Raw genomic sequence first — 25774 nt, forward strand, 5'->3', positions numbered from 1 at the left:
AGCTGCTTCAAAATGAAAAACTCATAATAAACTTTCCCCATTTACAAACATAATAACATAACAGCATTATGGGAAGTGAAAGGATCTTCTACTTAACTATAAGTCTGTTTGCTATGGCAGCTTGTCCAGATGCCACAGCTCAATGTCTGAACAAACACCCAGATATTATTATTTTTTTTTAATGTAGCTCATACAGAATTCACAGAAATATGTTTCCAGTTATAAAGCTCGTGGGCAGTTGTAAAGAACTACAGCAATTCATTGCTGGTAATGCTATTTATAGACAAAGTAATAACAGACACGTGGGGCTACAGTAGGTTGTGATAGAGGTTAGATAACCTCTGACTAAAGGACAAAACCCTGAAAGAGTCCTCAATCAAAGTGTCCGTCTTTAGTTAAACATACTGTATAAATTTGTGGCCATTATTCATCCTTAATTTAGGTTTTATGCCAGACTTTTGAAAAACAAAACTGTTTATGCTTTGTGTTTACTTTGTGATTGAATCCATTAGTTATATCACACCATCCTATGAAATTAGTTGTCCTCAACTGAATAAAATTTGCATTACATATATATAGTACAAAAAGACATACTTCACCCCAGACTACTGTGGCACACCACCAGCAGTTATAAAGTCACATTAGCAAAATCCTGGGAGCAGCTCACCTGCCGAATTATTTGGGTGGCAAATCATGTGCAACCCAGGTAGAGTTGAAGGGGCAGGGAGTGCAAAGAATAGGAAGGAAAATTAACTTTAAATAAACCAAAATGGGCTGTTATATAGCTTAGGAATTATTTGATAAGGGAAAAGCAACGTTGCGTTCAAGTAATATTGGTGTCTGATTCAGTTTAAGAACATCTATGACACAAAAGATCAGAATTCACCAACATGACTTTCACAATTTACTACAATTTGGATTTTATCCATGACGACTATTTTTTGGTATCTAGCTTATTTAATCAAAAGTATAATACCAGGCGTGGACTATAAGCATCCGTATGTGGAATATTTCATGACTGCTGCGATTATACTAAAACAAATCACTGATCTGGTGAATGACCATGACGTGCTATGCCAGTATTGCCATTAGTTCAGAAACAAAAGCAAGCGGATGTGAAATTTTAAAAAGTGACAGGTGGAACAAGGGTCACAGAAGAGGGAAATCAAGATTCAAAAATTAATGCTCTCAGTGTAACCAGTAGTTTTACAATGCTACAACAGACAATTACAATGTCATCCTGACAATCTGCAAGACTTTCTTAAACATCAAAAAACAATAAGGAGGCTTAAAAAAAATATTTCCACTGTATATAAATGTAACATTAAAATATTCACCTGAATTCATTTAAAGCATCTACAATTCTACTGTTACCCAGAACACGTTGGTTTGTCTCAGAAATTCTATTTCTCATTTTCATAGCCTAAAAAGAAAAATACAAGCGGTGTTCAGTAGGTGTGCCCAAGCATATTAATGCCTCATGCAAAATGTGTAGGGAAGGTTGTGGCTTTATATGAGATTGCAAAGCATTGCAAGGCTCCAGAGAAACCTACTTACACTGCTCTCAGTGGTTTTCATGAGGCTTTCTAACTCATGTTGCAAGCTGTTCTTGAAGAAGCTAGAGGCTATGGGAATACATGCTCAAATCTTGGATTTTAACCAGCTCCATGAAACATAACAGTGACTGCACTTAATTCATCGTTGTTGAAGCTTCTTGGGACGTTTGAGACATGGTAAAGCACTATATAAATACAAGTATGTCCTTTACTTTAAGCTGAGACATTCTCAACTTCTCTTGCTCAAAGATTTCAGCAATGTGTTGGATGACATCATGAAATGACCTGGGAGCGTGTTCCAGCCATTTCTGTGAATAATTGTGGTGCTCCTTTTGGTTGATAATATTGCATTGTTAGTGGACTTACCTAGGCATCTAGTTCATCTTGAACAATGGTAATTATAGCCTAGATACAATCCTTCGGGACCATGCCAAGAAGTGGCAAAGCATATATTGGTCTTTTGTGTCTTTCTCCACTGACAGCAAAGTTCCAATGCAAGTTAAGCTTGTGGTGCATTAGATACATGTCCAAATGGTTCTTCTCCACTGTTCAGAATTCCTAAGTGTGAAATGCAAGAGCTCCCTCTAGCTTGTATGAAAGGTCCAGGATGAAGCTGTGAAATGGATTTGCAGCACACAAAGAGAAAATGGTTGCAGAGAAAGAGGGCTCGGGCCTGTACCAAGCTGCCCCAGTACCATGGAGGAAGTCAGCCACATGGCAGGTACAGCTCCTAGCCAAAGGCGCACACACCTGGACAGCTGCTGGAAGATGGTACCTGGAAGCCAGGTATGAGAGAACATTGGGCTCAGTACATACTGTAATTGCGTTGCAGAGAGGCAATCAGCTGCTGCTGGAGCTCTACAACTCCAAATGGTGTAACATTTATTCAACAGGATATGGCATCTGTTCAAGCCATGGTCAGGAGTATAGTGGCAATGCATTTACTTTTTATAGTGAGTTGTACTGCTCACCACGCCACTCTGGAGAAGTTGCCAATAATTGCTGTTCCCTCAGCGAGGGCTCAAATCCACACTTGTGAATTTTTTTAATGAGTAACTAGTAACAAACCTCCTGGAGAAAAGAGTAGGAGGAAATTTGGGTCTTTTTGCAGTCACGTTGGCTCCAAGTTGACATGCCTGCAGATGATAATTAGGAATTTGCTACAAAATTGATATTTCGATAATCGAACCAGCAGATCCACTGCACACACAGACATTCTTGATAGACTAGCCAGCCTGGCTAATGGAACTAGGAGAGGTAGACCTGTCATTGAGGGATAGGATTCATCCCACTTTACCCCAGATAACCCTGCAAGCCAATTCTCTATTCGGTAGGACGGTCCTGCTTAGTCAAGCCATAGGAAGCTTTCCAGTGCTCTGTTCTAATGGCAAGTGGAATTTTACCTGGTTAATCTTCAGCACTACTCCTGTGTGCACGTGGGAATCTTCAACCCTCAGCACTGCCAATCCAGACTGAAGCGGTCTGGACATGGGTAAATGATGGGGGTTCCAGCTGAGAACATGCGCACTCTACATGGGGTAAACAGAAACTCTACCGGTGCAGATTTATCAGTAGCGGATAAAGGTGAGAAGTCTGTGCATAGTAACAGCTGACTGACTAACAATTATTAAATCTAAGAATGGGGTGGGGAAGAATCAGAATTAGCAAAACTCATATTGAAGTAGAGTAAGCAAGTATATGTCCGAGATGCTTTACACAGTGAGAGCTGAATTCAGCTGTTTTCAGACAGATAGTAGTTACTTCCCTCTCCACATGGAAGGATAGTCAATCTGCCTGCTCACCTGTACTGGCTAGCAGCCAGTTCCAGAGTGACACTGGCTGAGTCATTAGAGTACAGGAAACTTTGTGCTATCCGGCACCGACAGGACCGAGCTGTTGCCGTTCCCTCAAAACTGCCGGACACACCAGCGTTAATGTTGAAGCATACGGAGCTTTTCATCTCCGTATCTGCCAACAAACACTGTTGCTTAGCAACAGCTTCTAAACAGTCAGCCCATACCTTGGAAGCGTCTCTCTGAAGCTGTTGCTAAGCTACAGAGACTTTGCAGAGCCTGACTGTTGGAAAAAAAACCTAACAAAACGGCTCCTGATTTTTGCCAGTGGCTCGAGCTTGCCGGACATTTAGCCTCCGGATAACACAAAGTTTCCTGTGTATGGTCTGATTGCTCTCAACTGGGGTACAATGTGCAGCAGCAAAGGAGAGGGGAACAATGTGAACAGTGATTTATAACCTTTCCTTCCCACCCACACTACCCTCATCTCACTGGCAATTAAAAAAAAACATATGTCGGAACCATGAAAGGAAATTATTTTCACTCGAGCACAGATACAGCAAACTTCAAAAGAATACCATGTCACACACATTTTACACTGGGAAATATTTTCTAATAGTAACATACAAAGGTTTTTCTGATCACAGATGCGCATGTTAAAAAAATATTTTTTCTCCACACATCAGCTGTTCTGGATGCAACATAACCTAGAAGTGGCACTCAGTCAGCAAACGACTCAGACAAAACCATGCCTCATCACTTCCCAATTAGCAGAAGGAGGAAGTGCTAGTACCTGCTCAATAGCAAACTTCAGTCTGTTCACATGACTCTCAAAGAGAGGGAAATGAGCAAAGAAGAACTCATGAAACTTGTTGTTCTCTTCCTCATCCTGTGACAGCGAAAATATAATGCCAATAGCAATCTTCTTTTTTCTAACAATGGAGGGATTGGAACTGCAGCTTTCGTCAGACATGTTAAAGCTCTCCTCCACTGACCTGAAAGACCACAAAGACCTCCGTGAGCACAATGGCTAATAGATGCATTTAATATATTATATGGAGAAAAGCTCCAATGAACAGTAGCAACTTAAGGTGCAACATGGACACACAAAATAACTCAGTTTAGTCAAATCTTTAGTGGCAAAAATCAATAATGGTGCTTTAGGACAGCAGTCTGCACCGCCGTTAAGCAGAAGAACACGGACTTGAGCTCCTCCAGTTAAAGTTTTAGCTTTTCTGCTATGGGGAATCACCAGAGGACAAGATCTCCCTTTCCTTGTGCAGGGAGGCATAGAAAAATGCAGAAAGATGCACAAGCAGAGTCCATAACATCTGGCTTCAGGCTGCAAGTCAGCAGCTCCATAGGTGGTCAGCTGCCTCTCTTGATCAGGGATGGTGTATAGAATGTGACTCAAGAGGTGGGGGGGGGGGGGCAGGGGGGAGGGAAGGGAAAACAAAAACAATTTAAAAAGGGAAATTTACTCTAATGAGTAACCTCCTGCTCCCCACAAGCTGCAATTGAAATAAACCTCTCTGACATACAGAACGCATTACTGATCAACAGTACAATTGTTTAATGTGTGAAAATACTACAACCATGGTTTTCCAGTTCTGCAGCATTTATCGAATTGGTGGAAAATCACGAGCTGGCAGGAGCAGAAGTACAAAACCTTGGCCTACATTTGAATATTTAAAATTCACAAAGTTAAACAGGAAAAAAAATCAAAGACAGCTGTTAGAGGAGGGGCAAGAACTTTGTCTCCAATTTTTTCCACTTTGTAGAAACTTGCCACCATTCTTCCTCTGACAGATGCAAGGGCAGGATTATTTGCACATCAGGATGTCACCATGAGTGTCATTAATGGTCATCCTATAATCTCTCAGTGGGTGGTGAGATTCAAACTGGCTGAGCCACACTGTCAGCTGTGTTCCCCAACCTTTTTTTTCCCCCTGAAGCAAGTGCAGCAGATACGGTGAAGTGTTTGTCAAGCAGGGAGCAAGAGGAGAAACCCCTTCAACAAATCTATGCTGTAGCATGGGGTGAAAATGTATTGGAGATGATTTGGTGTGTTGTGGTGGTGGTTTTTGAGTTTCAGAGTATTGGTGGTGGAGCGGGCAGGACATACAATTTTTTTGAAACATCACCCAATACTTGTGCATCGTAATATATGCCGGAAGACAATTTGCTCATAAGTTTCCTTTTTTTCTTGATTGAACAATTCCAGACTTACCATCTGGGGAAAACTCCATTTTCAAGACTGGTATTCTGACTGCGGCGCCAACGACGATGATAACTGCTCGCACAACTACTTGGAAGCGAGGAACTTGGCGAAGGGAAGGGAGTGATAAGCAGGCTGCTCAAAGAAGCTGTAGACATTATCAAAAAGACATTTGTGACTTGTCTGACAATAGCTTGTATAATTTAATTAAAGAGACAGTTTTGGACTGATTTAGTACATTTTGATACAAAACACAAAATATCAGTATTCACTTTTACAATTAATCCAAAAAAAGTGTTCCATTACCATCTTAAAAAAACAAGAATTCAACAGGGCCAATGCAGTATTGATGCTTGTGTTTTAAAATGAGAAAAATTGTACCTTTGTAAAATGAGAAAAATTGTACCTTTGTAACTGTTCAACATTGATATTACAAAAACACACGAGCAGATTTAGGACAGTCGCGTCCTCCATGACCTGAAATGCAGAGCTTTAACTTTGCACAGCAATTTTGTCAGCTTATTAGGACACACAGCAGGAAAAGTGTATCTTACAGTCTCACAAGTAAGTACTCCTGAATAAATGCCTGAATGCAGGTCACTTATCCCCTCTGACAGTCAGTTCACTGTAGCATTGGCAGAGAGTCGTTTTTCTTGGCTGGAGGTGGTTATGTGTCCAAGAAAATAAAGAAGGGACAAAACCTAATTATAGGGTTAATACCATTAAAAGAAGTCAGCTTGGAAATATCAAACTATAGCAAAATAAACTCAACTAGACAGTGAAGTGCAGGCATGCATTTGTAGCATGGACACTATTCAAGGCAACAAAAAAAAAAATCTGAGAACATGTGCAGAGATTTTTTTTTAAATCAGATACATTTGTGTCAAATTCTTTAGGACTCAAAAGCTTTCCGTATTTTACAGGATATCTTAATTTATTTGTGCTAGATTATAAATAGTCATGGCCATATGAGGAGCATAGCTTGCTTACCAATGTCAAAAAGTGAAGGGACTGGTGTGCTCAACAGAATGCACTGTCTTCATGGCAAGTTTCAACAGCTAACATTGTGTTGACTGTTTAGTCGGAATCTATTTTTGCCTATGTAACAGTCACTGCACTTGAAAATTGAGAGACATTTCAGTGTAATGAGGAGCTATATAAATGCAATTATGTAAAATATTTAACAGCTTGCCTCATGGTGACAACCACAAGAACTCAACACCAAATGCACTATCAAGTAAGTAGTAACTCATTCAATTCTCACCAGATCGTGTTATTCCACTGTCTCTATCTTCATTGATTCCTCTACTGGGCATGTCCATCGGGGTGCTGTGAACTATAAATGTTAGAGTCAGAATTTGCTGTCTAAACCCTGTGACATGTTAACCAGACCATGATGCAAATAAAATATCAATTTGTGGAACAGGCAAGCCACTAATTATCATACTGTGAGATACTTTGCAGAGTAGCGTACATGCTAGAATCACTACGGAGGACATGCGCGTGAGCATGCAAATTATCAGCCAACAACAACAATGGAATTTCCAATATTACTACTATTACTAAACACCCACCACCACAATCAGATGAATAGTGGAATTGACAACATGATTTAATTTGGACTATACTGTCACTTTGCAAATGAACAGACTAATTATTCTTTAGGTTACAGGCATTTTGATAAACTTTATTATAAAAATGATTCATTATGCCATTTTGCCAACTCCAAGGTTGAAATGTGTCTTTCTGTGCTGGATTCCCCATTTTAATTAGCAAATAAAGTCGCCTGCAGCATAAAATAGTTCTAAATAACCAGTCTCCAATTTTATTTTTAAAAAGTCAAGTAGTCTAAAAGAATTACAATCAACTAACTGGTGCTTTCTGCTCATCAGTTGAGGGCAAGAAACTTTTCTGCTTCCCTTCCACCCCATCGCCGCCTCCCCCCACTCCCCGGCAATAAGTCATGGCAGGCCATCTAACTCATGGTTAGCACAGTGCGTCAGTAATCCGTTCTCAGGCCCCTGCCATTCTGCAACCAACCACTATGAGGTGACAATAGCCATCACTCAACTCTCCAGTTCTTAAAAGGGCCAATTTTGCAATTCCCAACTGAAGTGCCACTGGGGCTATTGTGTGGTGGTAGAGGGACGAGCAGAGCCTGCTGAATACATTGAGCCCTATTTGTTGATAGCTGGGCTCACTTCTGCTCCCTGCATCATTTCCGTGCGGTGTGCCAACTGGTTGGGTATGCACAAAATACAGTAAAGCAACAAATCTTAAAATTTGCAATTAAAGGTGAGCATCATTTTCCAAACATAATTTTTGGGGGGTTTGATTGCAATGGAAGTGTCAAGCAGATGCACCCATTTGCATTAAACACTCTTTAGATCCTATGCAAGTTGTCCCACAAAAAAAGGTTGGAATCTTGGGCGGAGAAGAAAGGTGTCGTTGACAGTGCTATCAAGCAGCACTTACTCACTGATGTTCAATTTGGGTTCCGCCAAGACCACTCGGCTCGAGACCTCATTACAGCCTTGGTCCAAACATGCACGAAAGAGGTGAATTCCAGAGGTGTGGTGAGAGTGACTGCCCTTGACATCAAGGCAGCATTTGACCGAGTGTGGCATCAAGGAGCCCTAGTAAAACTGAAGTAAATGGGAATCGGCAGGGGAAAAGCTCTCCACTGGCTGGAGTCATACATAGCACAAAGGAAAGTGGTTGTTGGAGGTCAATCATCACAGCCCCAAGACATCGCTGCAGGAGTTCCTCAGGGCAGTGTCCTAGGCCCAACCATCTTCAGCTGCTTTATCAATGACCTTCCCTCCAACATAAGGTCATAAGTAGGGATGTTCGCTGACGACTGCACAGTGTTCAGTGCCATTCACAACTTCTCAGATAATGAAGCAGTCCATGCCCGCATGCAGCAAGACCTGGATGCCATTCAGGCTTGGCAAGTAACATTCACACCACACAAGTGCCGAGCAACGACTAACTCCAAAAAGCGAGAGTCTAAACACTGCCCCTTGACATTCATCAGCATTACCATCGCCGAATCCCCCACCATCAACATCCTGGGGGCTCACCATTGACCAGAAACTTAACTGGACCAGCCACATAAATACTGTGGCTACCAGAGCAGGTCAGAGGCTGAGTGTTCTGCAGCGAGTGTCTCACCTCCTGACTCCCCAAAGCCTTTCTACCATCTACAAGGCACAAGTAAGGAGTGTGATGGGAAACTCCCCACTTGCCTGAATGAGTGCAGCTCCAACAACACTCAAGTAGCTCAACACCCCATTCACCACCTTAAACATTCACTCCCTCCACTACCGGCGTACCGTGGCTGCAGTACATACCATCTACTAGATGCACTGCAGCAACTTGCTAAGGCTTCTTCGGCAGCACCTCCCAAACCCACGACCTCTACCACCCAGAAGGACAAGGGCAGCAAGTGCATGGGAACACCATCACCTGCAAGTTCCCCTCCAAGTCACACACCATCTTGACTTAGAAGAATATCACCAATCCTTCATCGTCGCTGGGTCAAAATCCTGGAACTCCCTACCTAACAGCACTGTGGGAGTACCTTCACCACACGGACTACAGCGGTTCAAGGTGGTGGCTCACCACCACCTTCTCAAGGGCAATTAGGGATGGGCAATAAATGCTGGCCTTACCAGCGACGCCCACATCACATGAACAAATTTTTTAAAAGTTAGTCCTCACTAACAAGTCCTCTACAACTTGCTTTATGCAGCTGTGAACAGCTGATTAACTGATCTGGTGCACGTCAACAATGATACATTGGAAGGATCTGGTGGCATAAAAGTTTGAGACAGTGGTGACACCAACAACCACAAGAGCCGCCATCCTTATGATGGAAGTTGTGGGCAGGTCAGTTGGCCCAGATAGGACTGTCTAGGTCTATAAATTGAGAGTCCAGCGATGGCAGGGTGAGAGAGAAGAGAAAAAGGAAAAGAATGAGGACATTACGCCCAAGAAATAAATGCACCCGCTTTTCTTATCCCCTCACGAACTTAATCCTCCAAATCCTAAGAGTTCCATTGGAACCTTCATAATGGATTACTTGCTGAGCAGTTTATTGGAAACAAGACTGCTGTAGAAAAAGAATGGTATATGCAAATCTTGCCACACAAAGAACCAAGCATACACAGCAGCAGGAATTAATACACCAATTAGGTAAATAAATCTAGGCAACTTAACAAAAAAATGTTTTTAAACCACTGCTGAAAAGTCCAACACATCTTTGAGAAACCAAATCCTGAAGCCAAACCATCCAAACAATCATGTGCCTGTTTTATATGGGAGAGGAGGTCTTGGCAAAGATGAGATTTGGCATGAGACCAATTACAGTACTATGCATTTGCATGGGATTGCCAGATATTAAGAGGCTCACCTAGACTAGCTGCAGAAACCTTTAAAATTGTTTAGGCCATCAAATCAGATATGTAGAGTTCCATGCCCGATTCCATGACTTGCGCTCATCCAGTGAGGTCTTGCAGAATAGGCCCTCAAGAATGGAATGCTAAATGAAACTAAGCCCAAATCTGGGAAGGTGCTAAATTACCATCAGTGGACGCAAGAATCATGGATTCAGGGATCTTCAGCCTTTTCACTATATCAAATGCATTAATCTGACTTGTACATTGCCAAGCTCAGTTACTGCTTCAAGCCATCAGATTTACTATTTAATTACCTATAGCCACACAGCACACGCAAAGGCTGGGGATTGGTGGGAAGATCATATGACAAATCACTCACTACCCTGTAGATTATACATGAACACAGCAATCACATTAAAAAAAAAATGAACAGTTTAATTTGTCATTAGGTAGAAGTCTTTCAAATATGTTTTTTCCATCCAAACTATGAGTATGCAAGGATTAAACAATTTTCTTGTATTGGGGCATCAAATAAATCTTGTTTTAAGTGTTTCTAATGTAGATAGAAACAATGTTTTACATCAGATTTTGGACATCCAGGGAAGACGGTGATTGGAGATCAATTGCTCGCCAATGAAGTTGGCGAGGGAGAGGAAGAAAGGTTTAATATCAAAGAGTGAGTTACCCTGAACATCTTAAAAGGCAACTCCAAACAATGTTGGCAAATCATGTGAACAGACTGCTAGTGTGACATCAGCAACAGAACAAAGTGAGACATACAAAAGAGGAAAAAAAGAACCAACTGAATCATTTTGGAAAGATAGTTTCTATATAGTTTTGTTTTGTAATTGTACATTTAAATATTTATATTGCAAATTGTATAATATTGATCTGTAGCTTTTCAGGCTAAAATATTGTGTTCAGATCATTTCCTCTCTTATTCTGAGCCTCATTATTACCGCAGTGCAAGTGCCCAAGGCTTCTGATAATGCTGCTTAAAACCAGCCACTGGAAAGTGTTTCCCCAAAAGGGAACATAGGACCAGGAGTCGGCCCTCGAGCCTGTTCCGCCATTCAATGAGATCATGGCTGATCTGTGACCTAACTCCATACACCTGCCTTTGGCCCATATCCTTTAATACCTTTGATTAACAAAAAGCTATCAATCTCCAATTTAAAATTAACAATTGATCTAGCATCAATTGCAGTTTGCGGAAGAGTTCCAAACTTCTACCACCCTTTGTGTGTAGAAGGGTTTCCTAATTTCACTCCTGAAAGGTCTGGCTCTAATTTTTAAGATTACGCCCCCTAGTCCTAGAATCCCCAACCAGCGGAAATAGTTTCTCTCTATCTACCCTATCTATTCCCCCTTAATATCTCGAAAACTTCAATCAGATCACCCCTTAACCGTCTAAATTCTAGGGAATACAACCCTAGTTTCTGTAATCTCTCCTCGTAACTTAACTCTTGAAGTCCGGGTATCATTCTGGTATACCTATGCTGCACTCCCAAGGCCAATATATCCTTCCTAAGGTGCAGTGCCCAGAACTGCTCACAGTATTCCAGGTGTGGTCTAACCAGGGTTTTGTACAGCTGCAGCATAACTTCTACCCCTTTGCATGCAAGGCCAGTATTCCATTAGCCTCTTTGATTATTTTCTGTTAACTGTTCATGGCATTTTAATGATCTATGTACCTGAACCCCCAAGTCTCTTTGGACATCCACTGTTTTTTTTTTAAGCTTTTCACCATTTAGAAAGTACCCTGTTCTATCCTTTTTAGGTCCAAAGTGGATGACCTCACATTTGCCTACATTGAAATCCATTTGCCAGTTTTGCCCTTCACTTAACCTGTCGATATCCCTTTGTAATTTTATGCTTTCATCTACACTGACTACAATGCCGCCTATCTTTGTGTCATCGGCAAATTTGGATATATGACTTTCTATGCCATCATCTAAGTTGTTAATAAATACTGTGAATAGTTGAGGCCCCAACACTGATCCCTGTAGGACACAAGTCACATCCTGCCAATTTCAATACCTACCCATTATCCCTACTGCCTGTCTCCTGCCGCTCAACTAATCTCCTGACCAGAACAATAATTAGTCCTCAATTCCATAGGCTTCTACCTTAGTTAACAGTCTCTTATGTGGGACTTTATGAAATGCCTTCTGGAAGTCCATATAAAAATAGCATCCATAGACATTGCCCTATCTATAGACGTGCCCCTACTTTAGTTACCTCCTCAAAAAATTCAGTCAGGTTTGACAGGCGTGACCTATCTTTCACAAATCCATGCTGGTTCTCTCTGATCAATTGAAAATTTGCGAGGTGTTCAATCACCCCATCCTTAGTTATACACTAGCAATTTCCCGACAACAGATGTTAGGCTAACTGGTCTATAATTACTTGGATTCCCTCTCTCGCCATTCTTAAATAGCGGAGTGACATGGGCAATTTTCTGAACTGTTCCTGAATCGAGAACACTTTGGATGATTATAGTTAGGGCATCTGCAATGTGCTCACCTACTTCCTTTAAAACCCTGGGATGGAAACCATCTGGTCCTGGGGATTTGTCACTCTTTAGCGCCATTATTTTCTTCATTACTGTTATTTTACTTATGTTAATTTTATTGAGTCCCTGTTTCAATGTTAGTTTCCTTGGGATTTCTGGCATCTCTTCCTCTACTGTAAATACTGACGAAAGTAATTATTCAACATGTCTGCCATTTCCTGATCATTGACAATACTACCGTTTCAGTTTTTAAGGGGCCAACATTGCTCCTGACTGCCCTCTTTTCCCTAATATAATTGTAAAAATTCTTGTGTTGATTTTGATAACCCTTGCAAGTTTCTTTTCATACTCCCTTTTTGTAGCTCTTACTGTCTGTTTTGTGACCCTTTGCTGTTATTTGTATCTTTCCCATTCGCCAAGATCTGTGCTATTTTCTACATTTTTGTACGCTTTTTCTTAGTTTTATGCTGCTCTTTAGTCGTCCATGGCTGTTTTATTTGGCAAGTAGATTTCTTGCCCCTCGGGTATAAACTGGTTCTTTATCATCTTGAATTCTTTTTTGAACATCTCCCACTGATCTTCTGTTGTTTTATCCATTAACAGATTTGTCCAGTTTACTGTGGATAGTCTCTGTCTCATCCCGTTGAAGTGGACCTTAGCCAAATCTAGAATCTTAGTACAATAGCAAAATACTGCAGATGCTGGAAATCCGAAGTAACAGAAAATGCTGGAAAAACTCAGGCGGCCAGGCAACATCCGTGGAGAGAAATTAGAGTCGACGTTTCGGGTCTAACCCTTTTTCAAAACTGGAAAGGAAATGAAATAGATCGAAAGGCAGGGCTGGGGGAGAACAAAAGAAGTGGATTTTTTGGTTTCTCCCTCCCCATTCCTTTTTTTCTCTCCCACATGGCAGCTGTCTCCCATTCTGCCAGAACATTTCACACCTAATCTGAGCCGTCTTTTGTCTCCACTGTCCCATCACCATCTCGTCTCGTTTTAAATACCTCTTAATGTCTCTCCACTTCTTTTGTTCTCTCCCAGCCCTGCCTTTCGATCTATTTCATTTCCTTTCCAGTTTTGAAAAAGGGTTTGACCCGAAACGTCGACTCTAATTTCTCTCCACGGATGTTGCCTGGCCTGCTGAGTTTTTCCAGCATTTTCTGTTGTTATCTAGAATCTTAGTAGCTGTTTTGCGTTTCTCCCTTTCAAATGCTACGTTGAACTCGATCATGTTATGATCGCCATTGGATAAATGTTCACACACAGTTAAGTGGTTAACTAAATCTGGCTCATTACTCATTACCAAATCTAATATGGCATGCCCCCTTGTTGCCTCTAGGACATATTGTTGTAGAAAACTATCCCAGACACCCATCATTCCTGGCAATTTCATAGGTTGCAGTGAGACTGTTCCCAACCATTCTGGGTAACATCAAAGCAGCTCTATTGCTGGAAAGAGTACTGTGCTCTACAGAGCTGGATATCCATGGTAATACAGGAAAAGTAAAAGATGTTATTAGGCTTTAAATACAGAGATGCAAATTTTCTCATCAACAGCACTTCAATTTTCCGATAGTAGCAATAGGGACAGCCTGCCCATAAATTTGGCAATCTCTTTCTAGCAGAGAAAGGGGTGCGGCAAAAAATGATAACTGAAGAATCTTCTGACCAATATTTTTTTCTTAATAGCAATTTTTTCATCTGGCTTTCTTCCCTTCAAGGCACTGACTCTTAATGGCATATGGTTCCATGGGAAGTTTACCCAAGTGGCCATTCTTCATGTGTGAGCTTAAGACAGTGTGTGTTGGCAGATTGTTCAAATGTGAAGGACAACAAGCCAAACCTAACTTTTCCTCATCAGCCATCTAAGCACACCGTTTTTTTTAAGCAGAAATCACTAGACATCACCCCAAGCATACTCAGCTAACCTTAAAAGACCTGGCTTTGAACTTGGAACCCACCTTAGATGACAAAGTTAACTGCCACAATTATACCATGATTAAGCTCCAGTCTCCCACCCACAATGGTTGCTCCTTGTGCTCTTCTCATTTAAAAGATGAGAATCTTGCTCACAGCAGATGCTATGAACTGGTCAGTGGATTAAAATTTCAGCCTTTTGGCTTGATAATTTATCCACAAAAACCCTGAAGTCAAAATATATTGGGTCAAGGCTTACTATTTGAAGTGCTAGTCTGCCATTGCTCAACAGTTGTCTGGAGAAGCACCTGCCTCAAAAAAAAAAAGCATGAACGCTTGGGTGCTACCAGATAATTATCAGCAACATTCAGAAAAATCTACCAGTCACCCTGAAGAAATCGCAAAGTGTTTTGACATTTGAGATCTGGTAAATGAAGGGTTTTTCAATTAGTTTAATTCTTTAATAATATTTGCATTCAAGTCTGTATCATTTTCTAAAAACTTAATTTTAATTTGGAAGAAAAAAAATAACCATTACATGCAATGATTTCCTGTAGGTATCTTAAACTATTTATATAACCTATTCCATGTATGTGGAAATGAGGTTTACACAAAGCCTATCAAATCACAAGCCAGTTAAGGATGGGTTTCTAAAGTCTTTCCAACTTTCAGAACATCACAAGTCTCACATCAATCAGTATTAGTGTTTTGCCAGTTCTCAGCTGCTTCACAAGATGGATCGTGGCAGGAGTACATCACCTACACCGTAGAAAATAAGAAACTGAATGGGGTAGAAGAGCAAAGGAGTCTAGGGATACAAGTGAACAAATCATTAAAAGCAGCATCACAGATCAGCAAAGCAGTTAAAAATGTTAACAAAGCACTGAGATTTATTTCTAGGGGTATAGAATTCACAAGTTATGAAATTATGTTAAACTTGTATAGGACCCTGGTCAGGCTGCACTTGGAGTATTATGCACAGTTCTGGACTCCATACTATAAAAAGGTCATAGAAGCACTGGAGAAAGTGCAAAAAAGATTTACAAGGATGGTCCCAGAATGGAGAGATTACAACTATCGGGAAAAATTGAAGAGGTTGGGGCTTTTGTCTTTAGAAAATAAAAGTCTTAGAGGTGACCAGATAGAGGTCTTTAAAGTTATGAATGGGTTGGACAGGGTAGATCTGGAGAAAATGTTTCCACTTGTGGGAGAATCCAAAACTAGGGGCCATGAATACAGGATAGTTACTAATAAATCCAATAGGGAAATAAGGAGAAATGTTTTTATTCAGAGAGTGGAACTCGCTACCACAGGAAGTGGTTGAGGCAAATAGTTTCAAAAGGAAACTAGACAAATACATGAGAGAAAAGGGAATAGAAAGATACGGTGAAAGGCTGAGATGGGGTAGATGGAATGGGAGGAGACTCGTGTGGAGTATAAACACCAGCACAGACTAGCTGGGCCGAATGGCCTGTTTCTGTGCTGTATATTCTGTGTGAGAATACATCACTTCCTCCCAAGTGAGAAAGTAATGGAGATAGGAAGAAACAGGAATGAGTGCTCAGCGGTCAACTGGTTGTCTCTGAAAGTGAATTTTGGGTACTTCTGCTTGATTCTCTTCTTTGAAGCTGAAAACCACAAGACGCACCGAGAATAGAAACTGGAGAGTGTATGTGAATAAAATAGAAAGCACGAAAATGCTTGCACTAGATCACATCTTTTGAGTGGGGAAGGGAAGAGAGAGGGAGCCAGAGAGAGGGCCAGAGAAACAGAGGGCCAGGGAAAGAGGGAAAGAGAGAAGAAAAAGAGAGAGAGGGCCAGAGAGTGAGGGAGCCAGAGTGAGAGAGAGGGAGGGAGGGGGCCGGAGTGAGAGAGAGAGAGGAAGAGAGAGAGGGGGGGGGGCAGAGAGAGAGAGGGAGGGAGGGGGCCAGAGAGGGAGAGAAAGAGGGAGAGAGCCAGCGAGAGAGATAGCTGGAGCCAGAGAGAGATACACATTGGGGAAACCAAAGCCATTGTCTTAGGTCACTGCCACAAACTCCGTTCCCTTGCCACCGATTTTATCCCTCTCCCTGGCAACTATCTGAGGCTGAACCAGACTGTTCGCAACCTTGGTATTGTATTTGAGTCCGAGATGAGCTTCCGACCGCACATCCACGCCATCACTAAAACCACCTATTTCCACCTCTAATATTTCCCGACTCCCTACCTCAGCTCATCTGCTGCCCGTGCCCTAACTCGCACCGTCCCCTTCACCCATCACCCGTGTTTGCTGACCTACATTGGCTCCCAGTTAAGCAATGCCTCGATTTTAACATTCTCATCCGAGTTTTCAAATCCCTCCATGGCCTGGCCTCGCCCGTCCCTCCCTCCCTCTCTCTGTAATCACCTCCAGCCCTACAACCCTCCAAGATATCTGCACTCTTCCAATTCTGGCCTCTTGAACATCCCCGATTTTAATCACTCCACCATTGGCGGCTGCGCCTTCAGCTGCCAAGGCTCCCCAAGCGCTGGAATTCCCTCTCTAGGCTGACACTCTAGTGCAGTGCTGAGGGAGTGCTGCACTGTCAGAGGTGCAGTCCTTCGGATGAGACGTTAAACCGAGGCCCTGTGTGCTCTCTCAGGTGGACATAAAAGATCCCATGGCACTATTTCGAAGAAGAGCAGGGGCGTTATCCCTGGTGTCCTGGTCAATATTTATCCCTCACTCAACATAACATTAAAAAGATTATCTGGTCAAGATCACATTGCTGTTTGTGGGAGCTTGCTGTGTGCAAATTGGCTGCCGTGTTTCCCACATTACAACACTGACTACACTTCAAAAGGTACTTCAGTGGCTGTAAAGCGCTTTTAGACGTCCGGTGGTTGTGAAAGGCGTTATATAAATGTAAGTCTTTCTTTTTCTTTCTCTAAACCTCTTCGCCTCTCTTTCCCCCTTTAAGACATTCCTTAAAACTCTTAAACGAAGTGCCCTAATATCTCCTATGTGGTTCGGTGTCAAATTTTGCTTGATAACATTCCTGTGAAGTGCCTTAAGACGTTTTACTACGTTAAAGACGCTATATAAATACAAGTTGTTGTTGTGACAGAGCACCAGCCGGGGGGTGGGAAGAGCAGGGGGGGGGGGGGGGGCGGAAAGAGAGAGAGAATATTTTTCTTCTTTTATATAAACAACTAGCTGGGGGGAGCCCGGCTTTGCCAGGGCTGTTTTGGGCTGGGCGGTTTAAATCGAGTGCCAGGCTTTGGGCCCTGTCTGTGTCCCTCTGTGAATCTGCTGGCGGGCAACATTTCTACCTTTTAATACCTTGAAAGATGAAAGTGAAAGTACTTATAAAACGTTTTTGGTAAATCTTATGTTATTTTTAAAAGAGATACCAACTTTTTCAAAGCTGGATAAGGAGAGTAGTTTGAGCTGCAAGCAGTGAAAGAATGGCTGGCAGATCACGGAGATGAAAACGATTAGTCCCGCCCACACACACACTTAATACCTTGAAAGATGAAAGTGAAAGTACTTATAAAACGTTTTTGGTAAATCTTATGTTATTTTTAAAAGAGATACTAACTTTCAAAGTAGTTTGAGCTGGAAGCTGAAGGCATGGCACTGAAACAATGGCTGCCAGATCCCCGAGATGAAAACGATTAGTCCCGCCCACACACACACACACCGATTGGCCAACCATCAGGGGACCGTACTGTAGGATTGGTCAATCGTGACGGCACAGGATTGGTCGAACCTTGACGTCAGTCAATCAATGCTAGCAGATAATGACTTTAATTTTGAAGGTTTTTTGCATAAGGCGCGAACAATTTTCGTCCGACCGAAAAGTAAATACGCTTACCAGCGTCCCGGAAGCGTAAGCTTTCTTCGGAGGTAACGCGCGCGTGGGTACGCGGTATAACTTTTGAGCACATAGCCGGACAGACGCACACTCGAGGACAGACAGACAGAAGGACAGATCGACCGCTTTTTAATATATATATATAGATAGATAGATGCATATGCAGTCCCATGGCATGGCGGGTGGGAGGGAGAGTGGGAGCGAGAAGAGAGAGAGATGTGATCTAACATCACCTTTTGGGAATAATCTCTGGATGACCAACAGCCCTTTTTTGGCACTTTGGTCAAATATTTTAGTTTTATTTTACAGAAATTAAGAACCTCATTTCCACTGCTGCAAAATCATGCTCAGCTAATGCACACCGACACACAGAGTCCAGAACCCAGAGACACTATGCAAACCTGCAAAGAAAGAAGCGCTCCGGATCAGACGGAGCGGTGCTGGCTCAGAAACACCTGGTGCCCGCCTAGGGCTGCAAAGCTGCGAAAAACCTATGGAGCAAAATTGTAACAAAAATAGAAAAAAAACACAAGACAGAAGAATGGGATTAGTAAGCCATCAGACACAAGTTAGAACACCACATGGAATCCCTTTTGAAACCAGAAACAAAGCTAGAATTAAAATAAAATTATACAAGCTTAGAATTATTTCTGGGTCAAAAATTATTTTTGTAGACACACTTTTCCCTTGCCCACCAAATTTCTGTTTTGAAAAGACAAAAAGGCTTAAAACAAATAGACTTTCGTTCACATCTAAACAGGAGGCCCACTAGTGACAGAGAAAGAAATCTTATAAGAAATAAAATTACCAAAATTCAAATAAAAACAGATAGACCTCTTGAGGATGCCTTGAATACATGGACTAAAAGCAGATATTGTGGGGGGAAAATACTTCAGTTATTGCATGTTGAAAACGGGATCAATCGATACAAGGAAAAACATTTATTTCTTTAGCCTGGGGAGTAGTTTGCATCAAATATGAAATTGCAATGATAAATCTGAAGTGCAAAAAATACCCTCCCCCACCTCTGCCCTAGAGGCTGCATGTTAAGTCATTAGGTTATAACTGGAAGCTACATTCTCCTTCCCACGCCTCCGCATCCGCTGGGAAAAAATACAATCATAAAGACCATGAGGACCAAGCTAGAAATCTATGCACCTGACTAAAAGATTGCATATAAAGCAATATGTTTTTTAAATTAAAATTTTGTATTATTCATCGCTTAAAATTTTCAATTCTATTCATCATAATATTTCTACTATATCAGAAAATGAATGCAGTCATCAATGGATTAACAGAAATGTGGGGAAAATAAGCAGAAACAATCTAGAGAACAGGACAATAACCAAAAAAAGCAAAGTTCAAGTTACAGCTACATGCATAATCGCATCCACATGGCTAATGCATTTTTACATTTTAACCCCTCTACGAGCTTCAACATGAGAAAATGCACCACTGATTGCATTTATCTAGACTCTGGTTTGTACTGCTCCCTTTAATATTTTGATTATTAAAATGTTACCATTTCTCACTCACATTAAATTAAAAAAAATCAGGGTGTCATAAGACACTGCAGGACCAATGTGTGTCACTACACATCATCACGGATATCGGTTAATGTCTGCAATCTTGCAAACTCGTGTTTTTAACCTTGGCCATTCTAAAGTGGCGATGGAGAAGAAAAACAAAGGGGCATTCATCCTTGGGCTGGTGTCACTCAAGTACCAATGGCAGGATCAGAGTGACACACACAAAAGCCTGGAGAATATCACTTATTTACCACACCAACCATAATGCTAAGGGAGAAAAAAATTATTGTTTTTAATTTTGAGGATAAAACTCAGATGCACAGGCAATGTACCATAGAAATTTACAGCACAGAATGAGGCCATTCAGCTCATCGTGGCCGAACTGGCTCTTTGTAATGCACACCAAGAATGACTATTCCTACAAGTTGTGTTACACAATGGTTGGATATGAATGTATGTGTGGAATTTCTCACATTGGTGAGCCTCATCTCTAAAAGAGGCAGAGGGCTCGGCATACCCGCACAAGAAGGGTGTGGAGAAAAATTAATGCCTTCAAAGTATGCAACTTCATAGGAAGCCAAGGTGTAGACTGGCAGCAGCTACGGCCCAAGGACATCTCTTCCCCCACCCCGTGTGTACAGGGCTCCTGCTAGAGTTTAACCAGCTAAGATTGTGCAGTTTACCAGAATGAAGTACAGGTAAACTAGGATTACCTTAACGGACAAACAGTAGGATGTTTACCAGTAGGACATTGGTTTCTAGGCTTATCTGGGTAGGAAGAATTGCCACAATCAGTGACAGGTCCACCTCACCAAATCCTATTGGTGAGCCAGGTTGGCTGGTCAATCAACAGTGCCTTGGAACACTAAGGACCTGCCTGGTTCAGGTATTAGGCTGATCTGGTTTCACACTACCATTATGAGGCATGTCAGTTCAAAGCAAATTACCCAAAAATGACCCCACCAACTCCCACACTGGGGCAGCACGGTGGCATAGTGGTTAGCACTGTTGCCTCACAGCGCCAGGGACCCGGGTTCGAATCCGGCCTCGGGTGACCGTCTGTGTGGAGTTTGCACATTCTCCCCGTGTTTGCGTGGGTTTCCTCCGGGTGCTCCGGTTTCCTCCCACAGTCCAAAGATGTGCGGTTAGGTTGATTGGCTATGATAAATTGACCCTTAGTGTTAGGGGGATTAAATACGTGGGGATAGGGTGGGACATGTGTTGGTGTAGGGGTTACGGGGATCGGGTGGGATATGTGTCGGTGCAGGCTCGATGGGCCGAAATGGCCTCTATCTGCACTGTGGGGTTTCTGTGATTTCTGTGACTCCCAGGAGGATGATAATGGTCGTCAGTCATTAGACAATGGAAAAGCATGGGATTCAGTACCAGCTAGGCAGACAATAGCTATCATGAACTGCTCAAGAGTGGGATAATGAGCAGAATCTTAAAGCATACCACAGACGTCCTATGAAATGGCAGTTCCATCAGTTGGAGAAGCACAACTGTGGCAACATAATGGATCTCCACAGGACAGCTTGTGATATGCCAGACACCCTAATGATTTAGATATCAAGTCCAGTGTTGTACATCAGTCTTACTAGTTGCTAACTGCCTTGTCCAGGTCCCCATGTAAACACCATTATTGAAGAGACATATCGGTAACATTGACTCCCCCTCCAAGGCAAACATCTGAAAGTGTCAACATTTATATACCTCAAAACTGAGTCACAATATAACTTACCTACAAGACTGTTCATCAGAACATTTTGATCCGGGTAAGGTTTTGATGCAGTAGTGTCCTGATTAATAAATTCGAGGCTGTCTTGTAACCTTAAAATACAATTAAAAACACACACATAAATCTTCAACATCAAAAGACATCGCATCAACAAACTCACATAAAATAAAGTACATGATAATCATGCATCGTTCGTTAGAACTCAGTTGAAAAAGTAGCAGATCTCACTAAATTATTCTTTAACCTATAAGGCTATAAAGCGAGACATCAGTAAACTTCAAGGCATCACTGTATTGCTCCTGGTTTCCCCGATTTACACTTTAAAATTGTTGCCTGAAGGCAATTTGAGAGGAAGCAATATGGGTGCACTCTATCCCCTCTAACATCATCATAAATGAAAAGGTGCTGATCACAGTCCAACATCCAATTGATGAAGTCACAAACTCCAACAAGAAACATGAGAGAATATTAATGAGCATATAAATCGTGGCAGGTGCATCAATATCTTCATTTACTACATTTGGGGTGATACAACCACAGTTGATAAAATCTCACCCTTAAGGTAAGTAAGGTTGTCATAAGGCTTACTATTACTTTTTGTGTTAGCTGGCAGCTACTCTAAAGTTCAGTGTAGAAATTGTAGCCCTTTTTGTTGCATGAGTGACTCCCTTTCTTCATTGTGTGTGTGTGTGAGAAAGGGAAGGCAAAAAGGGAACATAAATATTTATCTTAAATGACTTGAGTCTTCACATTGAGTGTGCAATATGAATAAAAGATAAGTCGTGGCCAAGAAATGTTAATTATCTCCACTCATGAGACAAGAGTACAGATCACTCAGATTTTGTTGCTCATTAATGAGTCTGCTTCCCTTCTATAGATATTTATTGGATCTCACTGCTGGCCTTGACATCCCCTTATCTTATTGTAGTATAACAATATGTGTACCTGCCTCAATCAATGAAACAGTACATCATAGTTATTTCTTGCTTTGTTCTAGGCTCAGTGAGTAGAAGTGTTAACCAAACAATGTACAAACATCAAAATCCAAAAATATAACAAAAAGTGTAGAACTCAGCTATCTTTTCTACAAGTCAACCAAGGACATAAGCGTCAGTGTGATTTCACATTTAAAAAATGAGTAGACGAGATTGCCAAGTTTTGACCAGGTGATGTCCAGTGGGGCTCACTAGTTACAGGAAACTTTGTGATATCCGGCACCGACGGGACCGAGCTGTTGCCGTCCCATCAAAACTGCCGGACAAACCAGCGCTAATGTTGAAACATACGGAGATTTTGAGCTCCGTATCTGGCAACAAACCCTGTTGCTTAGCAACAGCTTCTAAACAGTCGGCAGTACCTTGCAAGCGTCTCTGTAGCTTAGCAACAGCTTCAGCGAGACCTTGCAGAGCCTGACTGGTGAAAAAAAAAGCAACGAAAAGAAAAAAAACCTAACGAAACGGCTCCTGATTTTTGCTGGTGGCTCGAGCATTCCAGACAGTTAACCTCCAGATAAACCAAAGTTTCCTGTATTTAAACATGGTAGCCTGCAGCCAAACTCATTGGATAAAATTGAAAACAAACTAAGCAACAATGGTGAGATTTATTCATTCAACATGTTAAGGCTTAGATTGAGATCCTTCTCTGGAGATAGAATCATAGAATGATTCTAGCACAGGAGGAGGCCATTTGGCCCGTTGAGCCCATGCCAGCTCTCTGCAAGAGCACTTCAGCCCTCTGTGTTACCTTATCAAAAAATTCAACCAAGTTAGTTAAACACGATTTGCCTTTGACAAATCCATGCTGGCTTTCCTCAATCCACACTTGTCCAAGTGACTGTTAATTTTGTCCCAGATTATCGTTTCTAAAAGCTTTCCCACTACCGAGGTTAAACTGACTGGCCTGTAGTTGCTGGGCTTAGCCTTGCACCCTTTTTTGAACAATTCTCTAGTCCTCTGGCACCACCCCCATATCTAAGGAGGATTGGGAGATTATGGCCAGTACCTCTGCAATTTCCACCCTTACCTCCCTCAGCATCCTAGGATACATCCCATCTGGCCCTGGTGACTTAGCTATTTTAAGTACAATCAGCCTTTCTAGTACCTCCTCTATCAATTTTTATCCTATCCAGTATCTCAACAACCTCCTCTTTCACTATGACTTTTGCAGCATCTTCTTCCTTAGTAAAGACAGATGCAAAGTACTCATTTAGTACCTCAGCCATGCCCTCTGTCTCCATGCATAGGTCTCCTTTTTGCTCCCTAATTGGCCCACCCCTCCTCTTACTTATGATTTATGTGCCTATAGAAGACTTTTGGATTCTCTTTTGTGTTAGCTGCCAGTCCATTCTCATACCCTCTCTTATTTCCTTCTTCACTTCCCCTCTGAACTTTCTATATTCAGCCTGCTTCACACTTGTATTCTCAACCGGACATCGGTCACATGCCCCCTTTTTCTACTTCATCTTACTCTCTATCTCATTCGTCATCCAGGAAGCTCTGGCTTTGGTTGCCCTACCTTTCTCCCTCGTGGGAATGTACCTCGACTGTATCCAAACCATCGCCTCTTTAAAGGCAGCCCATTGTTCGATTCCAGTTTACCCGGGCCAGATCCGTTCTCAACCCACTGAAATTGGCCTTCCTCCAATTAAGTATTTACTCTAGATTGCTCCTGGTCCTTTTCCATAGCTAATCTAAACCTTATGATACTATGATCACTGGATAGAGGTAAAGGAGAAGTCAACTGATGGTATCTCATCAAAACTCATGCAATGTCTATTTATACAATAGAGCACTGGCTTCTTGGTTTATCTGAGTAGGAAGAGTGTTTGAATGCTGCCATTGGAATGAATCATTTTAATCAAATTGTCACCATGAAACAAATTTTTGACCTTTTTTGAATTAATTTGGAAAGAGAAAAACAATAGCAACTGTTACCAAGTCACATCTTGCAAAAGTCAAATATAATCCTTTGGAGAAAAAAAATGGTATCACACTGCTTCTACAGTCAAAGATAACTGGATAAACATAAAATGCCAGGAACTGGTGAATGCTTTCAGATTGAGAACACTACATGGGGTTGCAAAAAATGGTGAAACAAAGTCATAACTACAACATAAAATATAAGGCTCCCTACTTTAAAAGGGTACTGTACCGAGCAGCACAGTAGCACAACACAACTGACGTCAAATATGCAGTAGGATAGAACACTGAGGCAAAGGACATAGTCTGCAATCAGCACCCGAACTGAAAAGGCTTTCTGGAGGAGCCCAATGCAGTATCTGCTGCTTACATTTAAGGAAAGCTTTATATGCTTTATACAATAGCTTAATCGGCCCCACTGAGAAACATGTTCACTTTTAGCTTGAAAAGATAATTGGATTTTGATGCTAACTATTATATTTCAATGATTATGCAAGCATAAGCTACCTAATCAAATCTTACATTTTCGCAGACCTCCTGCAAAGTCTAGTTATTACAGGGTGCAAAGGACACCAGTAGTATTTGCTTATGCCCAAAGTAAAGTAGATCCAAAAGTGTTTAAGCAGCTAGCAACAGACTATTAATCTCTTGAGAGTCATCATCATAGTGCACCTCTACACCAAAAAGTAGGATGCAGGTTCAATTCCTCATTACTAAATACCTGATCTCTTCACATATCACTCTCAGGAGACAGCAAGCAGAGGCAATGCACTTTCCCACAGGAGAAGGGGCAGGCGGTAACAAAAATGCTGGAGTGTAACTTCTGGAACACGAGTATGTCTCTTGCTGGACAGTTCACAGCAATGTTGGAGGCCTGAGAGCAGATTGCCCACATTCAGTTTTTCTTTTTAAAGCTCATTCCTTCCTTGGGTAAAGAAGCAAATGCAATAGAGGCATAGCAGATCAGTCAGCATCTGAAAATGAGACTTGTTGGTGTTTCAAGTGAGATCTTGCATCAAGATATTAACCTGTTTTACTTTCAGATGTGACAGACCTACTGTGCATTTCTACCACTTTGTTTTTATTACAGATTTCCAGCATTCATTTTTTCCTTCTCATTTTTTTTGGATGGCCTTTTTAAAAAAAAAAAAATGAACAATTTTATTCTCAAAAAATCTTGATATAGGATATGTAAAATTTAATGACAAAAAATGTTGCTTATTTAATTGAAATGGTACCCACGTATTGAGACTTCCAGTGACACTCCCTCCTGTACGAGCTGTGAAAACTTTGCTGAGCATTAGCTGGGGTGGAGACCTGGAAGAGAAAAATCAGCAAGATTCAATTATTTGGG

General features: G+C 41.6%; 1 protein-coding gene across 5 annotated transcripts in view; it reads right to left on the reverse strand.

The window, feature by feature from the left end:
- fnip1 (folliculin interacting protein 1) overlaps nucleotides 1-25774 on the reverse strand; it is a 131054-nt gene that overhangs the window by 24595 nt on the left and 80685 nt on the right. For 4 of the 5 annotated variants that reach the window (XM_085995711.1, XM_085995716.1, XM_085995713.1 and 1 more), the window contains 7 exons: nucleotides 25663-25737; nucleotides 21506-21594; nucleotides 18637-18726; nucleotides 6832-6903; nucleotides 5580-5715; nucleotides 4143-4344; nucleotides 1338-1423 (listed from right to left, as the gene is read on the reverse strand). In XM_085995711.1, coding sequence (XP_085851837.1) covers nucleotides 1338-1423; nucleotides 4143-4344; nucleotides 5580-5715; nucleotides 6832-6903; nucleotides 18637-18726; nucleotides 21506-21594; nucleotides 25663-25737 — 750 coding nt within the window. The remainder of the gene's footprint in view (nucleotides 1-1337; nucleotides 1424-4142; nucleotides 4345-5579; nucleotides 5716-6831; nucleotides 6904-18636; nucleotides 18727-21505; nucleotides 21595-25662; nucleotides 25738-25774) is intronic. The other variant, XM_085995712.1, reaches the window with a different exon arrangement.

This window comes from Somniosus microcephalus, chromosome 8 (assembly GCF_052327205.1).
Source record: "Somniosus microcephalus isolate GS21.2 chromosome 8, FLI_Smic_1.0, whole genome shotgun sequence".
NCBI classification, from domain to species: Eukaryota; Metazoa; Chordata; class Chondrichthyes; order Squaliformes; family Somniosidae; genus Somniosus; species Somniosus microcephalus.